Raw genomic sequence first — 19,444 nt, forward strand, 5'->3', positions numbered from 1 at the left:
TGAAAACTCGATGACACGTCGGTTCAGATTGAGCTCGTCTGTCCGACGACCAGAAACAGTCGGTGAACTAAACCCGCCTGAAATAAATGAATTATTAAAGATTCATCGTTTCTGGTTCAGCGTCTTTCTTTTGTCTCTGTGGTATTTTGGTGTCCAGCAGAGAAACGTCAGAAGAAGCAGCGAGGTCGATGACGTTGGCTAAAACTCAACTGAAATTTGATATTTATTCGATTAAAGCAACTTTCAGAATCCACAGAAAAACGTTTTTTATCACTCGTTGATTTTATTTGTAAAATAATTTTTACGTCTGTCAGTTTTGAGCTGAAGAACTTGGAGCTGCCCACAAAGCAGAAACAGTTGAACAGCAGCTTCATTTCATAAAACATTCGTCAGTGTTGTTTTGGATTCGCTGCATTCATTTGCAAGTTTTCCTAATTAATCTCTCAACATCTGTCTGAAGTTCTGCGTCCTGCAGTCCAAACAGTTTTACGTGGACGTTAAAGGAGATTCATGACCCGGGATGCTCGAATGATAAATTGGTGTCATGCTGGAACGTTGCGTTGTTGAGTGAGGGACTGTTTGAGGTGGGCGACTGTCCAGGTTTCGTGGCTGTAGGACGGTCTGAGTTTTGGTGGGGAGAAATTGGGTTGCTGGGGCGTCTGGAGTCGGTGACGGCGCTCAGGTGCAGGAGACGGGATCTCCTCCTCGAGCTGCTCGGTGGTGAAGGCCCGGCGATGTTGTTGTCTGACGGAGATGGCCGGGAGTGAGCGTGGTGGCTGCCTGGCGGAACATTTTAATGCATGCCTACTGTACGTTATGCTGCTACCGAGGGCTTGAACTTCCCTCAGGATCAATAAAGTTTCTATCTAGAAACCTGGAGCTGAACCCGGACCACTGCTCTGTCCAGGTGCGTTTGTTCTCTTCAGCTTCAAACAGAGGAGACGGAGGCACGATGTAAAAATCAATGAGGTTTATTTGCAGTCACAATGCTTACACTATATGTAGCAGACATCCAAACAACTCAAACAGCTACTCACTCTATGGACCCAACACATTCACATCAGGGACACAAACCAAAAAATTAGAAACTCAATAAACATCCATGAGTGCTGACATGGTTAGAAATGAGCTAGTTGTCACAAACAGTTAGCAGCAACATCGTAGAGAGTAACACAAGTTGCTAAAAGACTCCACGCCGGCTTCTTTGTACACGGTTCTGACTAAAGGTCGACGCCACGTTCTTCAGACAGCTGAACTCAACTGGATCCTTCACGGAGCTCTGACCACCTTCACCTCCATCAGGTCATCCTGCAAGGTGGTGCAGAGCTCGGCTGTTTGCAGCACCATGAGACACCACATACACACCAGGCAACAGAGAGCCACAACACACACGCACACACACACGCACACACACCAAACAGACTCCGCTGCAGGACCTAAAGGGGGTCAGTCCCAGAACCTGGTCCGAGGAGTTCAAAGTGTAAACAGGGTGGTGGACGCTGCACCCGGCCTTCCAGAGGGGGGTGCAGCTGTGACCATGTTGTTTACACGTCGACCGTCGCCGGGGAAACGAAGCGGGCGTGTGCACGAGCGTGCACGAGATCGACGGGACAGTGCCCGAGGCGAGGCGGACCAGGCGGGACGACGTGAAGTGAAGTCTGATGTTTTTCAGCCTCGGCGACGATTAACGAGTTCGTGAAGTGATTTCTATGATACCAAAGTGTAAATGTGACTTCAGATGACTTTCACGTTTCCTTTTTGTTCTGAAACTTCGAACATGTTTGATGAGCTGCTGAAAATGAAGAAATCAAAAGTTAGTTTTGCTTCACGTCAGAAGTTTCTGGATAATTTTAGTTTATAAAATTGACGTTTTTATTTATTCTTCATTCATGGTTTGGTCCAACGTGTCTCGTCAGCACAAACCAGGTTTGAACGACTGGTCGACTGGTCGCTGCTCATCATTTCTGCGTGGGGCTACGAAGGCTCCAGCTGCACTGTGGGTAATGTAGGCGCCATGTCTTGATGAGGGAGAAGAAGCGGAGCTGTCCGGTTCTGCTGCATCAATTTTGATTCATTTTGTTTATTAGGCCGATAACTGAGAATCACGATGGACAAAAGACATCATGTTGGGGCCTACATTACCCACAATGCAGCTGAACCTCAGACAACTTGGTGGTGGTGGGTGGTGGTGGTGGGGGCTGGGGGGTGTTCAGTGAAAGCAACATTTCTCGTTAAAGTTAAAATCTTAAGACGTCGACCTCAGCGTTAGAGTCACGGCCGGCTTCAGTTGGCGGGCGGAGTAAGCTGGCGGTGTTGATGAAACAATCGGAGCGACAGGTGACGACAGCCGAGCGGTCAGAGACGAACTCGGGACGCGAAGCGGCTGAAAAACATCAGAACGTCCCTTTAAAGGCGGCGAAGCTGCTGCTGCCGTGAGCGACGCGACTATTTACATCACTTCAACCAGAGACTTGAGGAAAATGTACAACATGGACGCTCTGACTCTCCCTTCGTTAGTGTGTACCTCTTCTTCTTCTTCTTCGTGTTCAGCGTGACGACTCCGCAGCCTCCCGCGGCTACCCTGCATCCCTCCCCTCCCTCCCCCTCCGTCAGCTCCAGCTCGGGTGGAGAGCTCGCTCCCCACGCAGACAGACAGTTGCACTAACTCACTACACTGTAAAAAGCTCAATCACACCGTGTTTTTTTGTCTTTTTGTTTTTCCTCAACTCTTCTTTGTGGTTTTTAAATTCGATCATTATAAACATTGTTCAAAATGTTACGAAAAAAAATGTACACTTGGTTTTTTGTGTGTTTTTCTATACAAGGCAGGCAGAAGCAGATTACTACGTTTACCGGCGTTTACCCCCCCCCACCTGACCCCACCTGACCTCCGCTCACCTCCACAGCACTCCCTCCTTCCTCTGCCAGTGATTTCGAGTGCTTAGACATGCGACACCCCGCCCTCCCCCCACCCACCTGACCCCTCCACTGTGAGGACGAGTCAGACCATCATCGCTTTAAAATATATCTGTATATATTTATATATGTTTATATCAAAAAGGAGTGACGGGGGAGGAGGGGGGGGTTTAATCAGCGACCCCGCACGTCGTGTTGGAGGGAGGAGGAGGAGGAGGAGGAGGAGGTGATCCCCAGGCATCCGGGCCCAGGGAGGGAGGAGGAGGAGGGGGGAGGCTGATGCAGAGAGGGGGGAGGGAGGGAGGCTGTGGAGGAGCGAGGGGGGGGGCGAGCTCCGTCTGCGGCTGGATTAGACTCCGCCCACCACAGGAATGTCAGCTCATCATGTCGTTACTGTTCACGCCGTATGTCGAGTTCTTCATGCTGTCGTTGACCTCCCGCCGGAACACGGACAGGTTCTGAGTGAACCTGCACACACACACACACACACACACACACACACACACACACACACACACACACACAGATATTTTACTTCAAGGTCCTTCAAGTGCATCTTGATTTTGAATGAATTTTCAAGGACTTTCCAGGCCCAGTTCCCTCAAATTCAAGGACTCAACATGGTGCCACAGGAGTTAACACTGAGAATGTATCACAGACACATTCAAGCACTTTCAATGACCCATGTCCATCTTCAAAGACTTTCCAGGCCTTGACTTACCTGTCTCGGTTCTTTGTTAGTAGATTTCTCTCGATTCCCTCCATCAAGTTCTCGAAACATAAGTGCATGGCCTGCTGCTTCTCTGGGGGCTGACTGTTCACGATGCTGTTCCTCAGGTCAGCGAAGTACTGCAGGACACGGAACACACGTGTTAACAAACACACACACACACACACACACACACACACACACACACACACACACACACACACACACACACACACACACACACGTTTGTCGTGGTCACCTTCTCGTTGAGCAGGATGAGGCCTAACAGAGGCCGGGACATGGACCACTGGTTCCTGCAGTCCTCGAAGATGATGATGTTCAACACCGTGGACAGCATCTGCATGACAGACAGGATGAGTTCTCAGATCTCCACAGGCAACAGGTCCCTGAATGCAACAGTGATGTCATGTCATGATGAGAATGTACACGCGTGTGCGCTGATCTCCGACCTGCTGGATCATCTCCGGGTGCTGCTGCATGATGTGAAGGAAGCGATCGTCCGTGGCCATCGGAGTGGGGCGCTTCTTCGTGGAGCGTGACAGCTGCTTGAACAGGTAGGTGACGATGTGGTCCAGACTGGAGCAGCAGCCCGTGCACACCATCGTATCTGAAACACACACACACACACACGTGTAACAGCGAGCATGACACACACTCGTCCACGTCAAACTGGGATGGTGTTTTACCGAGCGCGGTGAGTCCTTCGGATATCGAGGACAGGATGTACATGACCACGTGAGGCTCCAGGCTGGCGATGAAGTTCATGTGATCCTGGGTCAGCACCTCCAGCAGAGAGTAGAACGACTGGCTGAGCTTCGGGTAGTCCTGCAGGAGGCGGGTGGAGACGGGGTTAGTGGTGTTAGTCTGAGGGTGCGTTTGTTTGCAGCCTGAAGAAAACATGAACATGAACGTACGAGTAAGTCACTGTGAGGGATGGACAGCAGCAGTTTGATGAAGGTCTGTAGGGCGTTATCCAGAGCGTCGTCGCCGTACAGACGGAAGACCCCGAAGTTGACGTAGTTTCCGCTGAGCACCGCCTTCAGCATGGCGAAGCACACGCTGACCCCCTTCAGCTTCACCCCGTACACCTGATCCTTCGGGACCTCACCCAGCGTCAGGATCCGATTCCCTGCAGGAAGATGAACGATGAATCAGAATCGTTTAAGATACTGACGATGTTTATAATGAGCCCATTTCTGTATCCGCCTCAGATAATACATTTAATACAGAACATTTGGAGTCAGAGTACCGTAGGTCGTGATCATCTTGCTGGTTTCTCTGAACAGCAGGATGCCGTTCGGTGACGACACGTCGAACTGTAGCCGCTGAGATCTACGAAACGAAACACACGAGTCAGAGCGAAGACATCGACTTCACGGGCTCAGAGCGAGATCACATTCTGTTTATTCATCTGTTCATGTGCAGGTCCCTTCATCATTTCAAGGGTTAACTGTTTAGTTGACCGATGACATCAACAAAAAACGTCCAATCAGCTCAGTCAGTCAGTCAAGTGACTTCATGAACTACAGGTGTGAAAATCGTATGAATAACGTAAACATAACGTCGTCGTTCTCGTTAGAACTCAACAGCTTCAGGTAACTTTGTAACGACGGAGCGGGCTTACCTGTTGTGAACGAGCTCAGCCATGAGTTTGAGGACGGGCGTGGTGCATGCTGGGTCGTGGTACCAGAGCTCTATGGCCCGCTGCAGAATGGGCATGTAGGCCGGATATCTGCAGGTCTGAGTTAAGGCCGTCCTGAGACAGACTGAAGAAGAAGTTGAGTTAGTGGTTAGAGTTTGAGGATGGACTGCAGCTCTGAGGTCGTCTGTAAGGATACATCCAGTCAAACAGCATCATGAAGCTCGTCTTGGCGTTGAAGGCGAACGCGATGCCTCGCAGGTCTCGGACCAAACCCACCAGAGTCCGCTACAGGAAACGAGAAGAGGAGAACATTTACAGTTTCCATTTAGTGACCACTGAGAGTGTGTGTGTGTGCGCGCCTCACCTTGGCTTCCTGTTCGTTGAAGGTGTTTGTACTCAACATCTGAGCCACGGCTTCAAACGCGGCCGTCAAAGGCAGCATGAACTGTTCGAACTGGTCCTCGTCTTCGCCTGCACACAAACACGCGTGGCGCTCGGTGAACACGTAAAAACGTCTTTGACTTTCTACAAACATGAAGATGAGCCGTGCCGCTGCCCGCTGAGTTAGAGACGTTTTATTATCTGACGTCTGCAGACACCACGACGCTCCATCCTGACAGCTGTGCCACTATAAGAAGTCGGAGGTTTGCAGGTCATGACGTGTTCTATTTCTATCAAACGTGTGTGTACTTACCCAGGTCGACCATTAGCAGGCGCCCCAGTGCCGTGTAGAAGGTGGTCCGACATCTCATGTCGCTCAGATTTGATTGGTTGTTCACCCCCAGGAAGGAGAAGTGCTCGCTCTGACGAACAGACAGGATGTTAAATTTAAAAAATGATACTTTAACGTGTTAACGCCGTGACGTATTGGAGACGTGATGAACTCACTGTGTGGTTATTCAACATGAACTGGACGGCGCTGAGCTTCACCAGCTTCCTCACACTGCTGTACGTGAGCAAACAGGAAGTCAAGGAGAAAACTCACAGACGCAGGAAAAACACACGTGTAACGCTCGGACAAACACGTGTAACGCTCAGACAAACACACGTGTAACGCTCAGACAAACACACGTGTAACGCTCAGACAAACACACGTGTAACGCTCAGACAAACTCAGACAAACACACGTGTAACGCTCAGACAAACTCAGACAAACACACGTGTAACGCTCAGACAAACACACGTGTAACGCTCAGACAAAGTGTTGAAGGATATCCTAAAGAAAGGTCGTTCAGTAGTTGGAGTGTCTTGGAGGTGATTGGTTCACACTGGCCCCAGTACTTCAAGTTTGTGATGCTGGAAGAGACAAAAAGACTTCCTGTTTAGAATGATGAAGAACAAACAAATATCAAATATTGTTTCTGATTATTTCCTTTACTCACATTTTCCCTATAAAGACACTGAGTACCATCGTCTCGTCGTTCAAACCCAGAACTTCTGATAGTCGTCGATAAAGCTGCAGTTAACAGAAACACACACACATCCATCAATGTAATCAACACACACACACAGGACACAGAGGTTTGGTCATGTGATCACCGTCCATCAGGTTTGTTTCACAAACTTTATTAGTTCAGTTCAATCACTGATTTTCTGATCATTCTTTGACAGAATCCGTTCACAGCTTTGAGGTTGGACCTGAGCTGGATGTGATGGACAGGATGGAGACGAGCCAATAACCTTCAGCAGAGAGAGACAAGTGAAGCATGAAGAGGTGCAGGATAAAGAGCCGGGTCGGTCCACAGGGCTAAACTACCAAGACGGGGGCCCATCTCACAGCTAACTGACCGATGAACCATCTCTAATATTCACATCACAGGCGTGAAGGAACTTAACCTGTAGCCTGGAGCTCCACTTGACCTGTAGAACCTGTTTGGTTCTGGTTCTAGTGTAGGCGCCGTTGTCACGGTCATGTAAACATCATACACTGCATTTGAAAACTGTCATATTTTAACTTCAGAACCAGAACAGTAAACTGGACTCTTCACTGAGCACTCGTCCCGTCAGGTCCGTATCACGTACACAGACCTGTACGGACGTCCAATTTCACTTGTAACTGACTAGCTCGCTATAACGGACAAGAAGTGTCTGAAGAGGCGAGCTCCTCCTTCCTGGGAAGTTCATCGGTACAGGATAAAAGTCTGAAGGGGCGAGAGGCGGCAGAGGCCGTCACATCATGCTCAGTTTTCAGGACTGCAGTCCTCTGGACTTGGCTGTCGATATGAGAGCCGGACTGATGCTGGGTACAAACACAGGAAGGACACGTGGACATCGATCTGAATATAATTCAGTCTGAGGAACACGCTAAGTTACAGATGGTTAAGTTCCTGCAGCAGGAAAGACATCCAACACTGATCCAACATGTTCTGGTTTAATGTTGGTAGTGACTGCTGTGGGCCATGTGCTGACGTGATGAACCTCTGAAGGGTCGTGGGTAGAGACGTAACGATGCATCGTGACACGATTAAAAATCGGTACAAATAACGACTCGCACCGGCTGGCAGAAAAAAATCGATTCTTCACGAATGTGAGAGAAGTAGGATATGTTCTTTTTCTTACGTCATCTTAAAATAGTCACTGGTTGGTGATTCATTTGTTCAACGTCAGACGTCAACATGCAGCGGCAACACGAGCGACATGCAGCGGCAACACGAGCGACATGCAGCGGCAACACGAGCGACATGCAGCGGCAACACGAGCGACACGCAGCAGCAACACGAGCGACACGCAGTGGCATATCAGCTGCCAAAGTAACGTCTAAAGAAAGCAGATATCTGTCATGTGTTTTGTTTTAAGTTGCACTTTTTATAAAAACACAAACTGTTTGAGAGCACCTGAAATTTTTTTCCTACAGATAAACAGATAATTTTATTTGGTCAGAATTTGTCTGTAGCTCATTTTGATTTAAAAACAAATCATGAGAAAATGGTATCGTGAACAGAAAATTGTGAAGCGCATCGAGTCGTGAGTCGAGCGCATCGTTCCATCCCTAGAGCCAACACCAAACCTGCGTCTACACTTTCCACATTCAACCACTTATCTGGGACGTTCACATTTTGCAGTCTCTGCCCCGAACAAAGAGAACACACTCCGTCAGTCAGCATGAAGCGGCGTAGTATGCAGCACATCCAACCACACAATAGTTAAACAAGAGTCGAGTCTCTAAAGGAAACTGCTGCTGTCAGCACGAGCACAAAAGACCTGCTCATCCCAACTTAACCCTGAACAGAGGAGGCGAACTGGGGGGGCCAGGCCAGGGTTAACGGACACAGCAGACAGACAGACAGACAGACAGACAGACAGACAGACAGACAGACAGACAGTTCTCTTACCTTCGATGATTTCTGCACCTGGTCACCGATGTAGATCTTCCTGAACTGTTCGAAGAAGCTGAGCATAGCCAGCTCCAGTCTCTCGTTGCCGGCCTGAGCTAGCCGCGAGTCGGTCAGATTCATCAGCTGGAGCACCCTGAAGTGTTTGAACAGAAACGTGTAGTCGGTGTTTCAGTTACAGCAACAACATCTGGATTCACTGTGCAGCCCTGAAAGCAGCTGGAGGTTCAGTTAAAGGTCTGTTCTTGAATTCTTACCGACAGACTAACTCTCCGTCCATGGCGTCCTGCTCATCTGTGCTCGCAAACGACACCCGTCCACCGATCACAGCCCCGATTATATAAACCAACCACGTCAGCCGACCTGCAGAGGGAGGACAATAATATTAATAAGACATTTAAATCCTAAACTGCTGTCATTCAAGAAGGCCACCACGATTTCATTTCAAACAATCAGAATTAATTTTGAAAGTACAATCAAGTATCAAACTTCCAATTTAAAGCTTGAGCTTGAATCCCCATTTGAGTGCAGCTCGTACCCTCCTGCACAGTGATGTCTGCGGCGCTCGAGTTGGTGGACTGAAGCAGCTCCTGGTACGTCTGAGCCGCCTGGTCGAACAGTTGGACCAGCAGAGCACAAGTCTTCTCGTACTCACACCTCCCGATGGTGGACAGCTGGTCTAACTGCTGCTGAACCAGGCCGGCGTCATCGAGAGGGTCTTCTAAACCGTCTCTGTGGATCGACACATTCAGACTTTGGTGCTTTTCTACATTGCTTAGCACGTTATACCTTTAGAAAGGACCCGCTCATGCAAACATAATCCACCTCGCAGCTCCTCTAAAGCTCGCTGACTAACATCAGGTCCGAAGATGCAAAAGCAACAAGTTGTGGTTTTGTTGTTACCAGGTAACCAGCACAGACTCCTCCTGTCCCGTCCTTTCACTTACAATTTCAGACCTCCAAAGTTATAACAAATATAATCTCTACATGTCAGATCGTGAGGCGGTGGCACAGAAGAGTCTCGACCTGAAACCACGGTGATCTTACCTGAGGATGACGTGCACCGACTCGAGCCGCGACGTGATGTAGGCCTTGGTGACCTCTGGAGTGTACGTCTCCAGCAGATGAGGCTCGGTGGCTTTAACGTAGGGGACCGATGCTGCCAGGCGCTGCCACAGACTCAGCAGGTAGTGAACACTGTTGGGGGCGAACTCCCAGTGCTGACACACAGGAGAGAGGAGCAGGTGAGGAGCAGGTGAGGAGCAGGTGAGGGGTTTACATTATCCTCAAACCTTCACACACTGCTGCTTAAACTCTGTTTGTGTTTTGTTGATGACAGCTTTACCTCCCTCATCACAGACTTCTCTGCTGTCTGTATAAATAATCACAATCAACTGAGGTCTGACTGACTGACTGTGCTCAGGACACGTTTGCTCGGCTCAGCTCTGTTACCTGCAGGCTGGTGACGGTGAAGTTGGCTATGAGGCGGATGACTTCGGGGTAGTTTTCTACTTTGACCAGCTCCCCCAGCTGGTAGTTACTCTTCAGCCGCGCCAGCAGACGACAGAACTCGTGGTAGTTGTTGGGATCTGGCAAACACTGAGACACAAACACGTCACGGCATCAAACCACCAGCTGCTAACGGGGTGTGTGTGTGTGTGTGTGTGTGTGTGTGTGTGTGTGTTACATACCTGAGGGTTTGCTAGTATCCTCTTCACTCCGTCCACCAAATGTGAAAGAAACTTTGCTCGTTCTGCGTTGTTGAAGAGAGACCTCCTGACGGAGGCTATCTGAACTAGACATGACAACACCTGCGCACACACACACACACACACACACACACACACACACACACACCATGTTCAGTCTCAAACAGGAAGCTTTACACTTATCCTGGACGTGTCACGATATGAAGAACGTCTCACTTACCAACGGGGAAAGGGACGGAGGGATGGAATGATATAAATTGAAAAAGAGCTGCAAGGTGGAGGAATCAAGAAACGCTGCGAGGAAGAAAAAAAACACAAGAGGAGGAAGAAGCTGTCAGCACGTTTCACTGTCACGACCTCGACATGATCCTGAATGTTCACAGACACTGAAGCTGAGGAGGTCGGTTAGATTTCACGTTGATTTATTCTGAACCAGAACACGGCAAAGCGATGGGAATGATCCTAACGTGAGGGGAAACACATACGACACGTCATATTTGGACATTTCCCGGCAGCTACCTGATCTCCAGGACGTGGGGATCTGCACGGTGCAGAGGTCGTCCGACGACTCGTCTGTGGAAGTTCCTATGAAGTCGTAGTTGAGGCAATTGTAGCTGAGTTTGAGCAGCTGCATGAGCAGGCCGTGCTGAGACTCATCGTTCAGGTTCAGGTTCTTCCCCGAAGCCTGAAAGCAAACAGTGAGCTTCAGTCAAAGTCCTCGTGTCGCTGGACACTAGCTCACAGCGCTGGCTGCGGTTCAGAGGAAGTAAACAGAACTCTACTTCCTGTTTTCTTCCCTCCACAATAAAATCAGCGTACCTGTTTGAGGAGGTTACAGGAAAGAGTGAAAATGTCGAAGAGAGAGGAGTCTCTGAACGACGATGCGATCTTCCTATGTTTGGTCAGAGGGTGCGTCGTGTCAGCCTGTCAGGACACACACACACACACACACACACACACACACGATGTTAAACATTTGAAACACACGAAGAAGAAAAACAGAGGCTGAAGAGACGACGAGCACCGACCTGATTGATCTCATTGGTCAGCTGGGACAAGATGGTGACCCCGATGATGCAGTGTTCAACGCTGTCCTGTACACACACACACACACACACACACACACACACACACACACACACACACACACACACACGTCAGCGACACACAGAGCCGCTGTGATGGGTCAGATTACAGGATTAAAAACACACACACACCTGTAAGAAGCGCGTGACATCGGCGATGACGTTTCTGAAGACGTAGTCGTCTTTCTGACAGTCGAACCAGCCCAGCTTGGTGATCCGGGCGTACAGCTGGATCAGAGCCTGGGTCACGAAGGCTGCGAGCTTCGGCCGCGTAGCCAAATAATTCAGCACATAGTTCCCTGAACGTCACCAACAAACATACAGACAACGTCAGGACAGTCCAACAACACTTATTTTAAATCAAATTATGCCACAGGATCAAAACCAACATGTTAAACATTAAATATGATACGTGTGATGAAGATAATATGGTAGCGTGATGTGGCTTTAAAGGCAGCAGCAGCTGATGACCAGAGTACAGTCAGATTAATCACATGAAGATATGATGTATGATTCATAAAGTGCGTGTCGCTGTGTGGCTGAACATCCGAGCAGTGAGACACGACGAGCTTCTCCGTGAACCTGCAGACCGGCTGAGACACTCACGGATGTCGATGCGTTGCTCGAGCGGCAGAGGGTTGCTGGTTCGAGACACCAGCTTAGACAAACAGGTCGCAGCGAGCAGCTGAGAGTATGAAGACTGCGACAGGAGAGGAAGAGCGTGTCAGTGAAGAATCACAAGAATTCAAATACAAAGTCGAGTTTACTTCAGTCTGTGAGAACAACAACAAAAAGTTTGATCGTTTGAAAGGTGTGACTGGCCCCAGGAGCTGAAGGTAGGAGCACTCACACTGCCTCTCTCCAGCAGGAGCTGACATTTGCTGAGACAGTCGGGGCTGTTGGTGAACTCGACCAGAGCTTTCTCTGCCTGGTGTCGGACGGCGGTGTCGGTCGTCTCGTACAGCTGCTTACACAGGATCTCCAGCTGGGCAAGGCCCTAGATAAACAGAGAGGTGGAAGACACACCAGGCTTATCAGCAACCCACAGACAGACTGACGGAGGAACGATCAGGTGAGAACAGAGAGAACGACGTGTTCGACAGATAGATGATCCACGGGTTCTTTAAAGGTCGCTGTGTCAGATTTAAGACTGTTTACACAATATTATCTTCATAACTCATAAAACCACCTGACAAACTAAACCAAGACTTTTCAGTTCACTAAACATGAGTGTCAGTCGACCAGCTCCTCCATCATTACACCATCAGAAGAAGCCTCAGAAGGAGGAAGAGGAGGAGGAGGAGGAAGAAGAGGAGGAGGAAGAGGATGAGGAAGAGAAAGAGGAGGAGGAAGAGGATGAGGAAGAGGAGGAGGAAGAGGATGAGGAAGAAAAAGAGGAGGAGGATGAGGAAAAAAAAGAGGAAGAGAAAGAGGAACAGGAGGAAGAGGTGGAAGAGGAGCAGGAAGAGGAGGAGGAGAAGAGGAGCAGGAAGAGGAGGAGAAGAGGAGGAGGAGGAGAGGAGGACAAGAAAGAGGAGGAGGACGAGGAGGAGGTTTTTAAACCCTGGGATGGGGGACGAGGTGGGGGATGCTGCCGGGGAGCGATGACAAAACGATGAGACCGACAGAAGACGGGTTAACAACAAGAATGTCTGACGGCTTGTTTGACTACGTCCAGGTTTTAGACAGTCTGTGGGGACGTCACAGAGACTACGTCCAGGTTTTAGACAGTCTGCGGGGACGTCACGGAGACTACGTCCAGGTTTTAGACAGTCTGCGGGGACGTCACAGAGACTACGTCCAGGTTTTAGACAGTCTGCGGGGACGTCACGGAGACTACGTCCAGGTTTTAGACAGTCTACGGGGACGTCACGGAGACTAGTCAGACATAATATTTTATGGATAAAATAATTACATGTTTTTAATGTCTGCTGTTTCCACAAATTAAAAACGTGGACTGAAATAAACGATTTGATCTCATCGTTGCTGGAGCAGTTTTTCATCGTCGGCTTCACATCACTGTGAAGATGAAAATGAAGCAGTGACGGACACGTAACTGCATCACGTGGCTCTAACCAAACAGGAGATCACCACTGACACGCTCAGTAATCTGCACTGTGAGACGCTCACTCACTTCTAACATTAAAGGACATCAAGTTCATTCATGTGACCCGGCAGGAAAAGTGCCGAGTCATGCAGAGTCACAGTCAGATGTCACTGATAAATTCAAAAGGGTGGAACCGCCTGGTTAAAGAAGCACGTTAAAACATGGTGTGTGTGTGTGTGTGCTACAGCAAACAGGTGAGGAGCCGTGCTCTCTGCAGCATGTGTGACATCACCAGCGTTACATCACGCGTGTGTCAGTCAGATAAGAGCTCACGAGCCGTCTGCTCCACCAGACTGAAGCCCCTCAGATAAAGTTGGACGGGCGCAGAAGCAACGGGCGGAGGCGAGGTCAAGACTGAAAGTCGTCTTTCCGTCTGTCTTTCACACATCTTCAAATGCTTCACTTTTATCAAACATAACTTTATTAACGTCTGAGGAGGTTGGACGTTACAGCAGCGTTAACGTAACGTTACATGAACGTAACGAAGATGTTTTTCAGGTTTTAGACAGTCTGTGGGGACGTCACAGAGACTACGTCCAGGTTTTAGACAGTCTGCGGGGACGTCACAGAGACTACGTCCAGGTTTTAGACAGGAGAATAGGAAGAGAAGAGGAGGAGGAAAGAGGATGAGGAAGAAAAAGAGGAGGAGGATGAGGAAAAAAAGAGGAAAGAGAAAGAGGAACAGGAGGAGAGGGTGGAAAGAGGAGCAGGAAGAGGAGGAGGAGAAGAGGAGCAGGAAGAGGAGGAGAAGAGGAGGAGGAGGAGAGGAGGACAAGAAGAGGAGGAGGACGAGGAGGAGGTTTTTAAACCCCTGGAGGGGGACGAGGTGGGGATGCTGCCGGTGAGCGATGGACAAAACGATGAGACCGACAGAAGACGGTTACACACAGAATGTCTGACGGCCTTTTTGACTACGTCCAGGTTTTTAGACAGTCTGCCGGGGACGTCACGAGACTACGTCCAGGTTTTAGACAGTCGTCGGGGACGTCCAGAGACTACGTCCAGGTGTTAGACAGTACCCCGTGCGGGGACGTCACAGAGACTACGTCCAGGTTTTAGACAGTCTGCGGGGACGTCACGGAGACTACGTCCCAGGTTTTAGACAGTCTGTGGTCACAGAGACTAGTCCCAGGTTTAGACAGTCTGTGGGGACGTCACAGAGACTACTCCAGGTTTTAGAACAGTCTGCGGGGACGTCACAGAGACTACGTCCAGGTTTCAGACAGTCTGCGCGGGGACGTCACAGAGACTAGTCAGAACATAATATTTTTAGGATAAAAAATTACATGTTTTAATGTTGCTGTTTCCACAAATTAAAAACGTGGACTGAAATAAACGATTGATCTCACTCGTTGCTGGAGCAGTTTTTTCATCGTCGGCTTCAACATCCACTGTGAGATGAAAATGAAGCAGTGACGGACACGTAATGCATCACGGGGCTCTAACAAAACGGAGATCACCACTGACACGCTCAGTAATCTGCACTGTGAGACGCTCACCACTTCTAACATTAAAGGACATCAGTTCATTCATGACCCGGCAGGAAAGAGTGCCGAGTCATGCAGAGTCACAGTCAGATGTCACTGATAAATTCAAAAGGGTGGAACCGCCTGGTTAAGAAGCACGTTAAAACATGGTGTGTGTGTGTGTGCTACAGCAAACAGGTGAGGAGCCGTGCTCTCTGCAGCAATGTGTGACATCACCAGCGTTACATCACGCGTGGTGGTCAGTCAGATAAGAGCTCACGAGCCGTCTGCTCCACCAACTGAACACCCAGATAAAGTTGGACGGGCGGTAGAAGCAACGGGCGGAGGCGAGGTCAAGACTGAAAGTCGTCTTCCTTCTGTCTTTTCACACATTTTCAAATGCTTCACTTTAATCAAAAACATAACTTTTTAACAACGTCTGAGGGGTTGGACATTCACAGCGTTTAGACAGTCCGCGGGGACGTCCAAGACTACGTCCAGGTTTTAGACAGTCTGCGGGGAAGTCACAGAGACTACGGTCCAGGTGTTAGACGGTCTGGCGGGACGTCACAGAGACTACGTCCAGGTTTTTAGACAGTCCTGCGGGGACGTCTCGGAGACTACGTTCAGGTTTTAGACAGTCTGCGGGGACGTCACGGAGACACGTCCAGGTTTTAGACAGTCTGCGGGGACGTCACGGAGCGACTACGTCCAGGTTTTAGACAGTCTGCGGGGTCACGAGACTACGTTCGACAGTCGGGGACGTCTCAGAGATTTTTTAGTTGAAAGTGACTATTCAAAGATGAATCATTATCATTAAAGTTAACGTGACGTAATAACTTAATAAAAACAGTTAATAACTGTCAAAAAGAAGACATGAGGAATGATGAAGTGTCAGTCAGCAGAGCAGACTCGTTAGGTTACGATGCTGCGGACGAACTTGAACTGGAGCAGGCGTTAAATGTAATGCTACGACTGACAAACACTTTGATGATCACGATCACAAGACGTCTTGTGTCCTGAGCAGCACACTAAACCCAAAACACATTCTGATGACAGAACTCCTGATACAAAGTAATCATGTCATGATAATGTAAATAAATAATAATGATCATCATTGTCCAATCACATCTGACTCCTGAGGAAACATTCAGACTTCAAGAAACGGGTTGTGAATTATGTTCATGAAACGGGTATCGATATTAAACGGGAAAGTGATACAGCTCACAGACTCTGATTTCCTCACGCGGGACTCAAACTGTTAAAAATCAGAGCCTCTTTGTCGTCCAGGTTCAGCTCAAGACGTGAAGAGCTGCGTGAAAGACCGCGAGACGCTCGAGACTAGAGTTGCACGATACCCACAGTATACACGGTACCCCCGCGGTGCCAAATCATAACCGCGCGTACTATACTAGAAATTCACATGACGGTACTACCGTGGATTACTAAACTACCGGTGCCAGTCTCCGCTACATAGCGGCCCGCCTCTGCTCTCCTCCCGGCTTCTCACTGCATGCTACTCCTTTGTAAACAAACCAACATGGAACACAACCGAACTCCAAGCTGCTGAATGATTGGCTTTTGCCTGTTACTGGTGACGTCAGGGATGAATAAGGCTTTCCACACGCTGGGTCCGCCCGTCTGTTGAGCTGATTGGTGTTCGTGTGTTTCTGCCTCCAGGAAGACAAGCTCCGCCTTCGATAGAAACTCGCTGCAGAACAAACAACAGCTAAAGTTCTTCTGGCCCAGACCACGAGACAACACACTCACCATGGCAGAAGCACCGGGCCCGAGCAGCGAGTCTGCCGTGGCGTCTTCGCAGTGGCAACACTATTTGGCTTAAAAACAACGTCGTTGTTTCAACTAACTTTACAAATACAGCGCAGTTTATAAAAAGATAATAATAAAAAAGGCTGCAGTATCGCAATAATACCCGGACCGCGAACTTTGTCTGTATAGTATCGGGTTACTCATTTTAGCATACGTGACAACTCTACTCGAGAACCGCGAGAGGCTGCGAAGCCGCTCGAGGCATGAAGAGCTGAGAGCGCGTGAAGAGCTGTAAGCCACTCGAGACGTGGAAAGAGCCGCGCCCGCGTGAAGATCTGCGAGTCGTAAAGAGGCTGCGAGCCGGTTTCGAGTCGGGAAGAGCTGCGAGCTGCTCGATCGTGAAGAGCGCGAGCCGCGTGAAGATCGCGAGTCGTAAAGAATGCGGTGAGACGTCACCATGGGAAACACTGATCACAACTAATGGATTAATGGAGACCAGGATGGACAATGAGAAGAGGCTGGAGCGTTAACATAAAAACCTGTATAGACATAACGTAACATGTCTTTGAGTTTGTCGCCACAATCAAATAATAAAATAATGTGCAGGTGTATTGATGAGGGTAATGGTGGATGTGTGAGATGATGGGAACCTTATAAAGAATAGCTGTGATATCTCAGCACGGTCCCTGTCTTTGAGGCTCGTGTGGACAAACCATATCACAGAGTTCGTTTGGATCAGAGCCAGACGGAGTCTGTGTAAATGTCAGCGGCTGCTGATGGTTGCTGCGGCATGGTACTGCTGCTGCATGTTTTGCTGCTGCATGTTTGCTGCGGCATGTTTGCTGCTGCTGCATGTTTGCTGCTGCATGTCTGCTGCTGCAGTTTTTGCTGCATGTTGCTGCTGCAATGTTTGCCGGCGGCATGTCGGCTGCCTGCATGTTTGCTGCTTGCATGTTTGCTGCTGCATGGTGTGCTGCTGCGGCATGTTTGCTGCTGCATGTTTGGGGGGGCACCTTTTGCCTGCATGTGTTTGCTGCTGCTGCATGTTTGCTGCTGCATGTCTGCTGCGGCATGGTTGCTGCGGCATGTTTGCTGATGCATGTTTGGCGGCTGCTGCATGTTTGCTGCTGCAGGTTTCTGCTGCTGAAATGTTTGCTGCTGCATGGTCTGCTGCTGCATGTTTGGCTTGCATGTTTTGCTGCTGCATGTCTGCTGCTGTTTGCTGCGGCATGTTTGCTGCCTTGCTGCGCATGTCATGGCGCATGTCCGGCTGCGGCATGTTTGCTGCTGCATGTTTGCTGCTGCATGTCTGTGCGTGCATGTCTGCAGTGCATGTTGCTGCTGCATGTCTGCTGCCATGTTTTGCTGCTGCATGTTTGCTGCTCATGTTTGGCTGGCATGTCTGCTCTGCATCGTTGCGGCTGCATGGTCTGCTGCATGTTTTGCTGCTTCATGTGTTTGCTGGCCCTGCATGTTTCTGCATGTTCTGCTGCTGCATGTTGGCTGCGGCATGTCTGCTGCTGCATGTTTGCTGGCTGCTGCAGGTTTGCTGCTGCTGGCATGTCTGCTGCATCTTGCTGCTTGCATGTTTGCTGCGCATGTTTGCTGCATGTCTGCTGCTGCATGTTGGCTGCATTTTGCTGCTGCATGTTTGCTGCTGCATGTTTGCTGCTGCCATGTTTGCTGCGGAATCTGTTGCTGCTGCATGGTTTGCTGCTGCATGTTTTGCTGCTGCATGGTGTTTGCTGCGGCGTTGCATGTTTGCTGCTGCTGCATGTTTGCTGCTGCATGTTCTGCTGGCATCTTGCTGCGGCATGGTTGCTGCTGTCTGCTGCTGCATGTTTGCTGCTGCATGTCTGCTGCTGTTTGCTGCTGCATGTTGCTGCCTGTCTGCTGCTGCAGCTTTGCTGCTGCATCTTTTGCTGCTGCCCCCCCCCAAAAAAGATGTCTGATCATCTTTGCTGCATGATCTGCCTGCGGCATGTTTTTGCTGCTGCATGGCTGCTGCATGTTTGCTGCTGCCTGTTTGCTGCATGTCGGCTCTGCATCTTTGCTGCTGCATCTTTGCGCGGCATGTCTGAAGTGCATGTTTGTGCAGTGTTTGCTGCTGCATGTGGCTTGCATGTTCTGCTGCTTGCATGTTTGCTGCATCTTTTGCTGCTTGGAATGTTTGCTGAAGGTTTGCTGCATGTTGCTGCAATTTTTGCTGCATGTTTGCTGCTGCAGTTTGCTGCATATTTGCTGCATTGTTTGCTGGGCATGTGTTGCTGCTGCAGGTTGCTGATGCATGTTTGCTGCTGCATGTTGCTGATGCATGTTTGGCTGCTGCATGTTTGCTGCTGCAGTTTGGGCTGCATGTTGGCTTGCATGTTTGCCTGCATGTTTTTGCTGCCTGCATGTTGCTGCTGCATGTTTGCCTGCATCTTTGCTGCTGCTGCATGTGTTGCGGCTGCATGGTTTGCGCAGGTTTTGCTGCATGTTTTGCTGGCATGTTTGCTGCTGCATGGTTGCGGCATGTTTTTGCTGCATGTTTGCTGATGTTTGCTGCAATGTTTGCTGCATGTGTGCGGGCCAGTTTGCGCATGTTTGCGCATGTTTGCTGGCTGCATGTTGCCTGATGTTGCTGCATGTTTGCTGCAATGTTTCCTGCATGTTGCTGCTGCATGTTGCTGCTGTTGCTGCCATGT

The 19,444-nt window shown here is 49.5% G+C and overlaps 1 protein-coding gene across 2 annotated transcripts in view; it reads right to left on the reverse strand.

The window, feature by feature from the left end:
* Positions 1 to 955: 955 nt before the first annotated feature.
* The window catches only part of xpo7 (exportin 7), a 32,328-nt gene continuing 13,839 nt past the window's right edge, over positions 956 to 19,444 (reverse strand). Inside the window, exons 2-28 of one of the 2 annotated variants that reach the window (XM_027281741.1) lie at positions 12,265 to 12,411; positions 12,021 to 12,114; positions 11,547 to 11,713; positions 11,358 to 11,423; positions 11,149 to 11,253; positions 10,849 to 11,014; positions 10,550 to 10,623; positions 10,312 to 10,431; positions 10,073 to 10,219; positions 9,668 to 9,840; positions 9,159 to 9,352; positions 8,878 to 8,983; positions 8,621 to 8,756; positions 6,671 to 6,744; positions 6,504 to 6,584; positions 6,177 to 6,240; positions 5,983 to 6,091; positions 5,653 to 5,759; positions 5,485 to 5,573; positions 5,271 to 5,378; positions 4,896 to 4,978; positions 4,561 to 4,775; positions 4,333 to 4,471; positions 4,096 to 4,253; positions 3,885 to 3,983; positions 3,638 to 3,765; positions 956 to 3,384 (exon numbers count right to left, since the gene is read on the reverse strand). In XM_027281741.1, the coding sequence (XP_027137542.1) occupies positions 3,291 to 3,384; positions 3,638 to 3,765; positions 3,885 to 3,983; positions 4,096 to 4,253; positions 4,333 to 4,471; positions 4,561 to 4,775; positions 4,896 to 4,978; positions 5,271 to 5,378; positions 5,485 to 5,573; positions 5,653 to 5,759; positions 5,983 to 6,091; positions 6,177 to 6,240; positions 6,504 to 6,584; positions 6,671 to 6,744; positions 8,621 to 8,756; positions 8,878 to 8,983; positions 9,159 to 9,352; positions 9,668 to 9,840; positions 10,073 to 10,219; positions 10,312 to 10,431; positions 10,550 to 10,623; positions 10,849 to 11,014; positions 11,149 to 11,253; positions 11,358 to 11,423; positions 11,547 to 11,713; positions 12,021 to 12,114; positions 12,265 to 12,411 (3,243 nt within the window). In that variant the 3' untranslated portion in view covers positions 956 to 3,290. Of the gene's footprint in view, positions 3,385 to 3,637; positions 3,766 to 3,884; positions 3,984 to 4,095; positions 4,254 to 4,332; positions 4,472 to 4,560; positions 4,776 to 4,895; positions 4,979 to 5,270; positions 5,379 to 5,484; positions 5,574 to 5,652; positions 5,760 to 5,982; positions 6,092 to 6,176; positions 6,241 to 6,503; positions 6,585 to 6,670; positions 6,745 to 8,620; positions 8,757 to 8,877; positions 8,984 to 9,113; positions 9,353 to 9,667; positions 9,841 to 10,072; positions 10,220 to 10,311; positions 10,432 to 10,549; positions 10,624 to 10,848; positions 11,015 to 11,148; positions 11,254 to 11,357; positions 11,424 to 11,546; positions 11,714 to 12,020; positions 12,115 to 12,264; positions 12,412 to 19,444 lie in introns of both variants that reach the window. The other variant, XM_027281740.1, reaches the window with a different exon arrangement.

The sequence above is a fragment of the Larimichthys crocea genome, chromosome VIII (genome assembly GCF_000972845.2).
Source record: "Larimichthys crocea isolate SSNF chromosome VIII, L_crocea_2.0, whole genome shotgun sequence".
Classification (NCBI taxonomy): Eukaryota; Metazoa; Chordata; class Actinopteri; family Sciaenidae; genus Larimichthys; species Larimichthys crocea.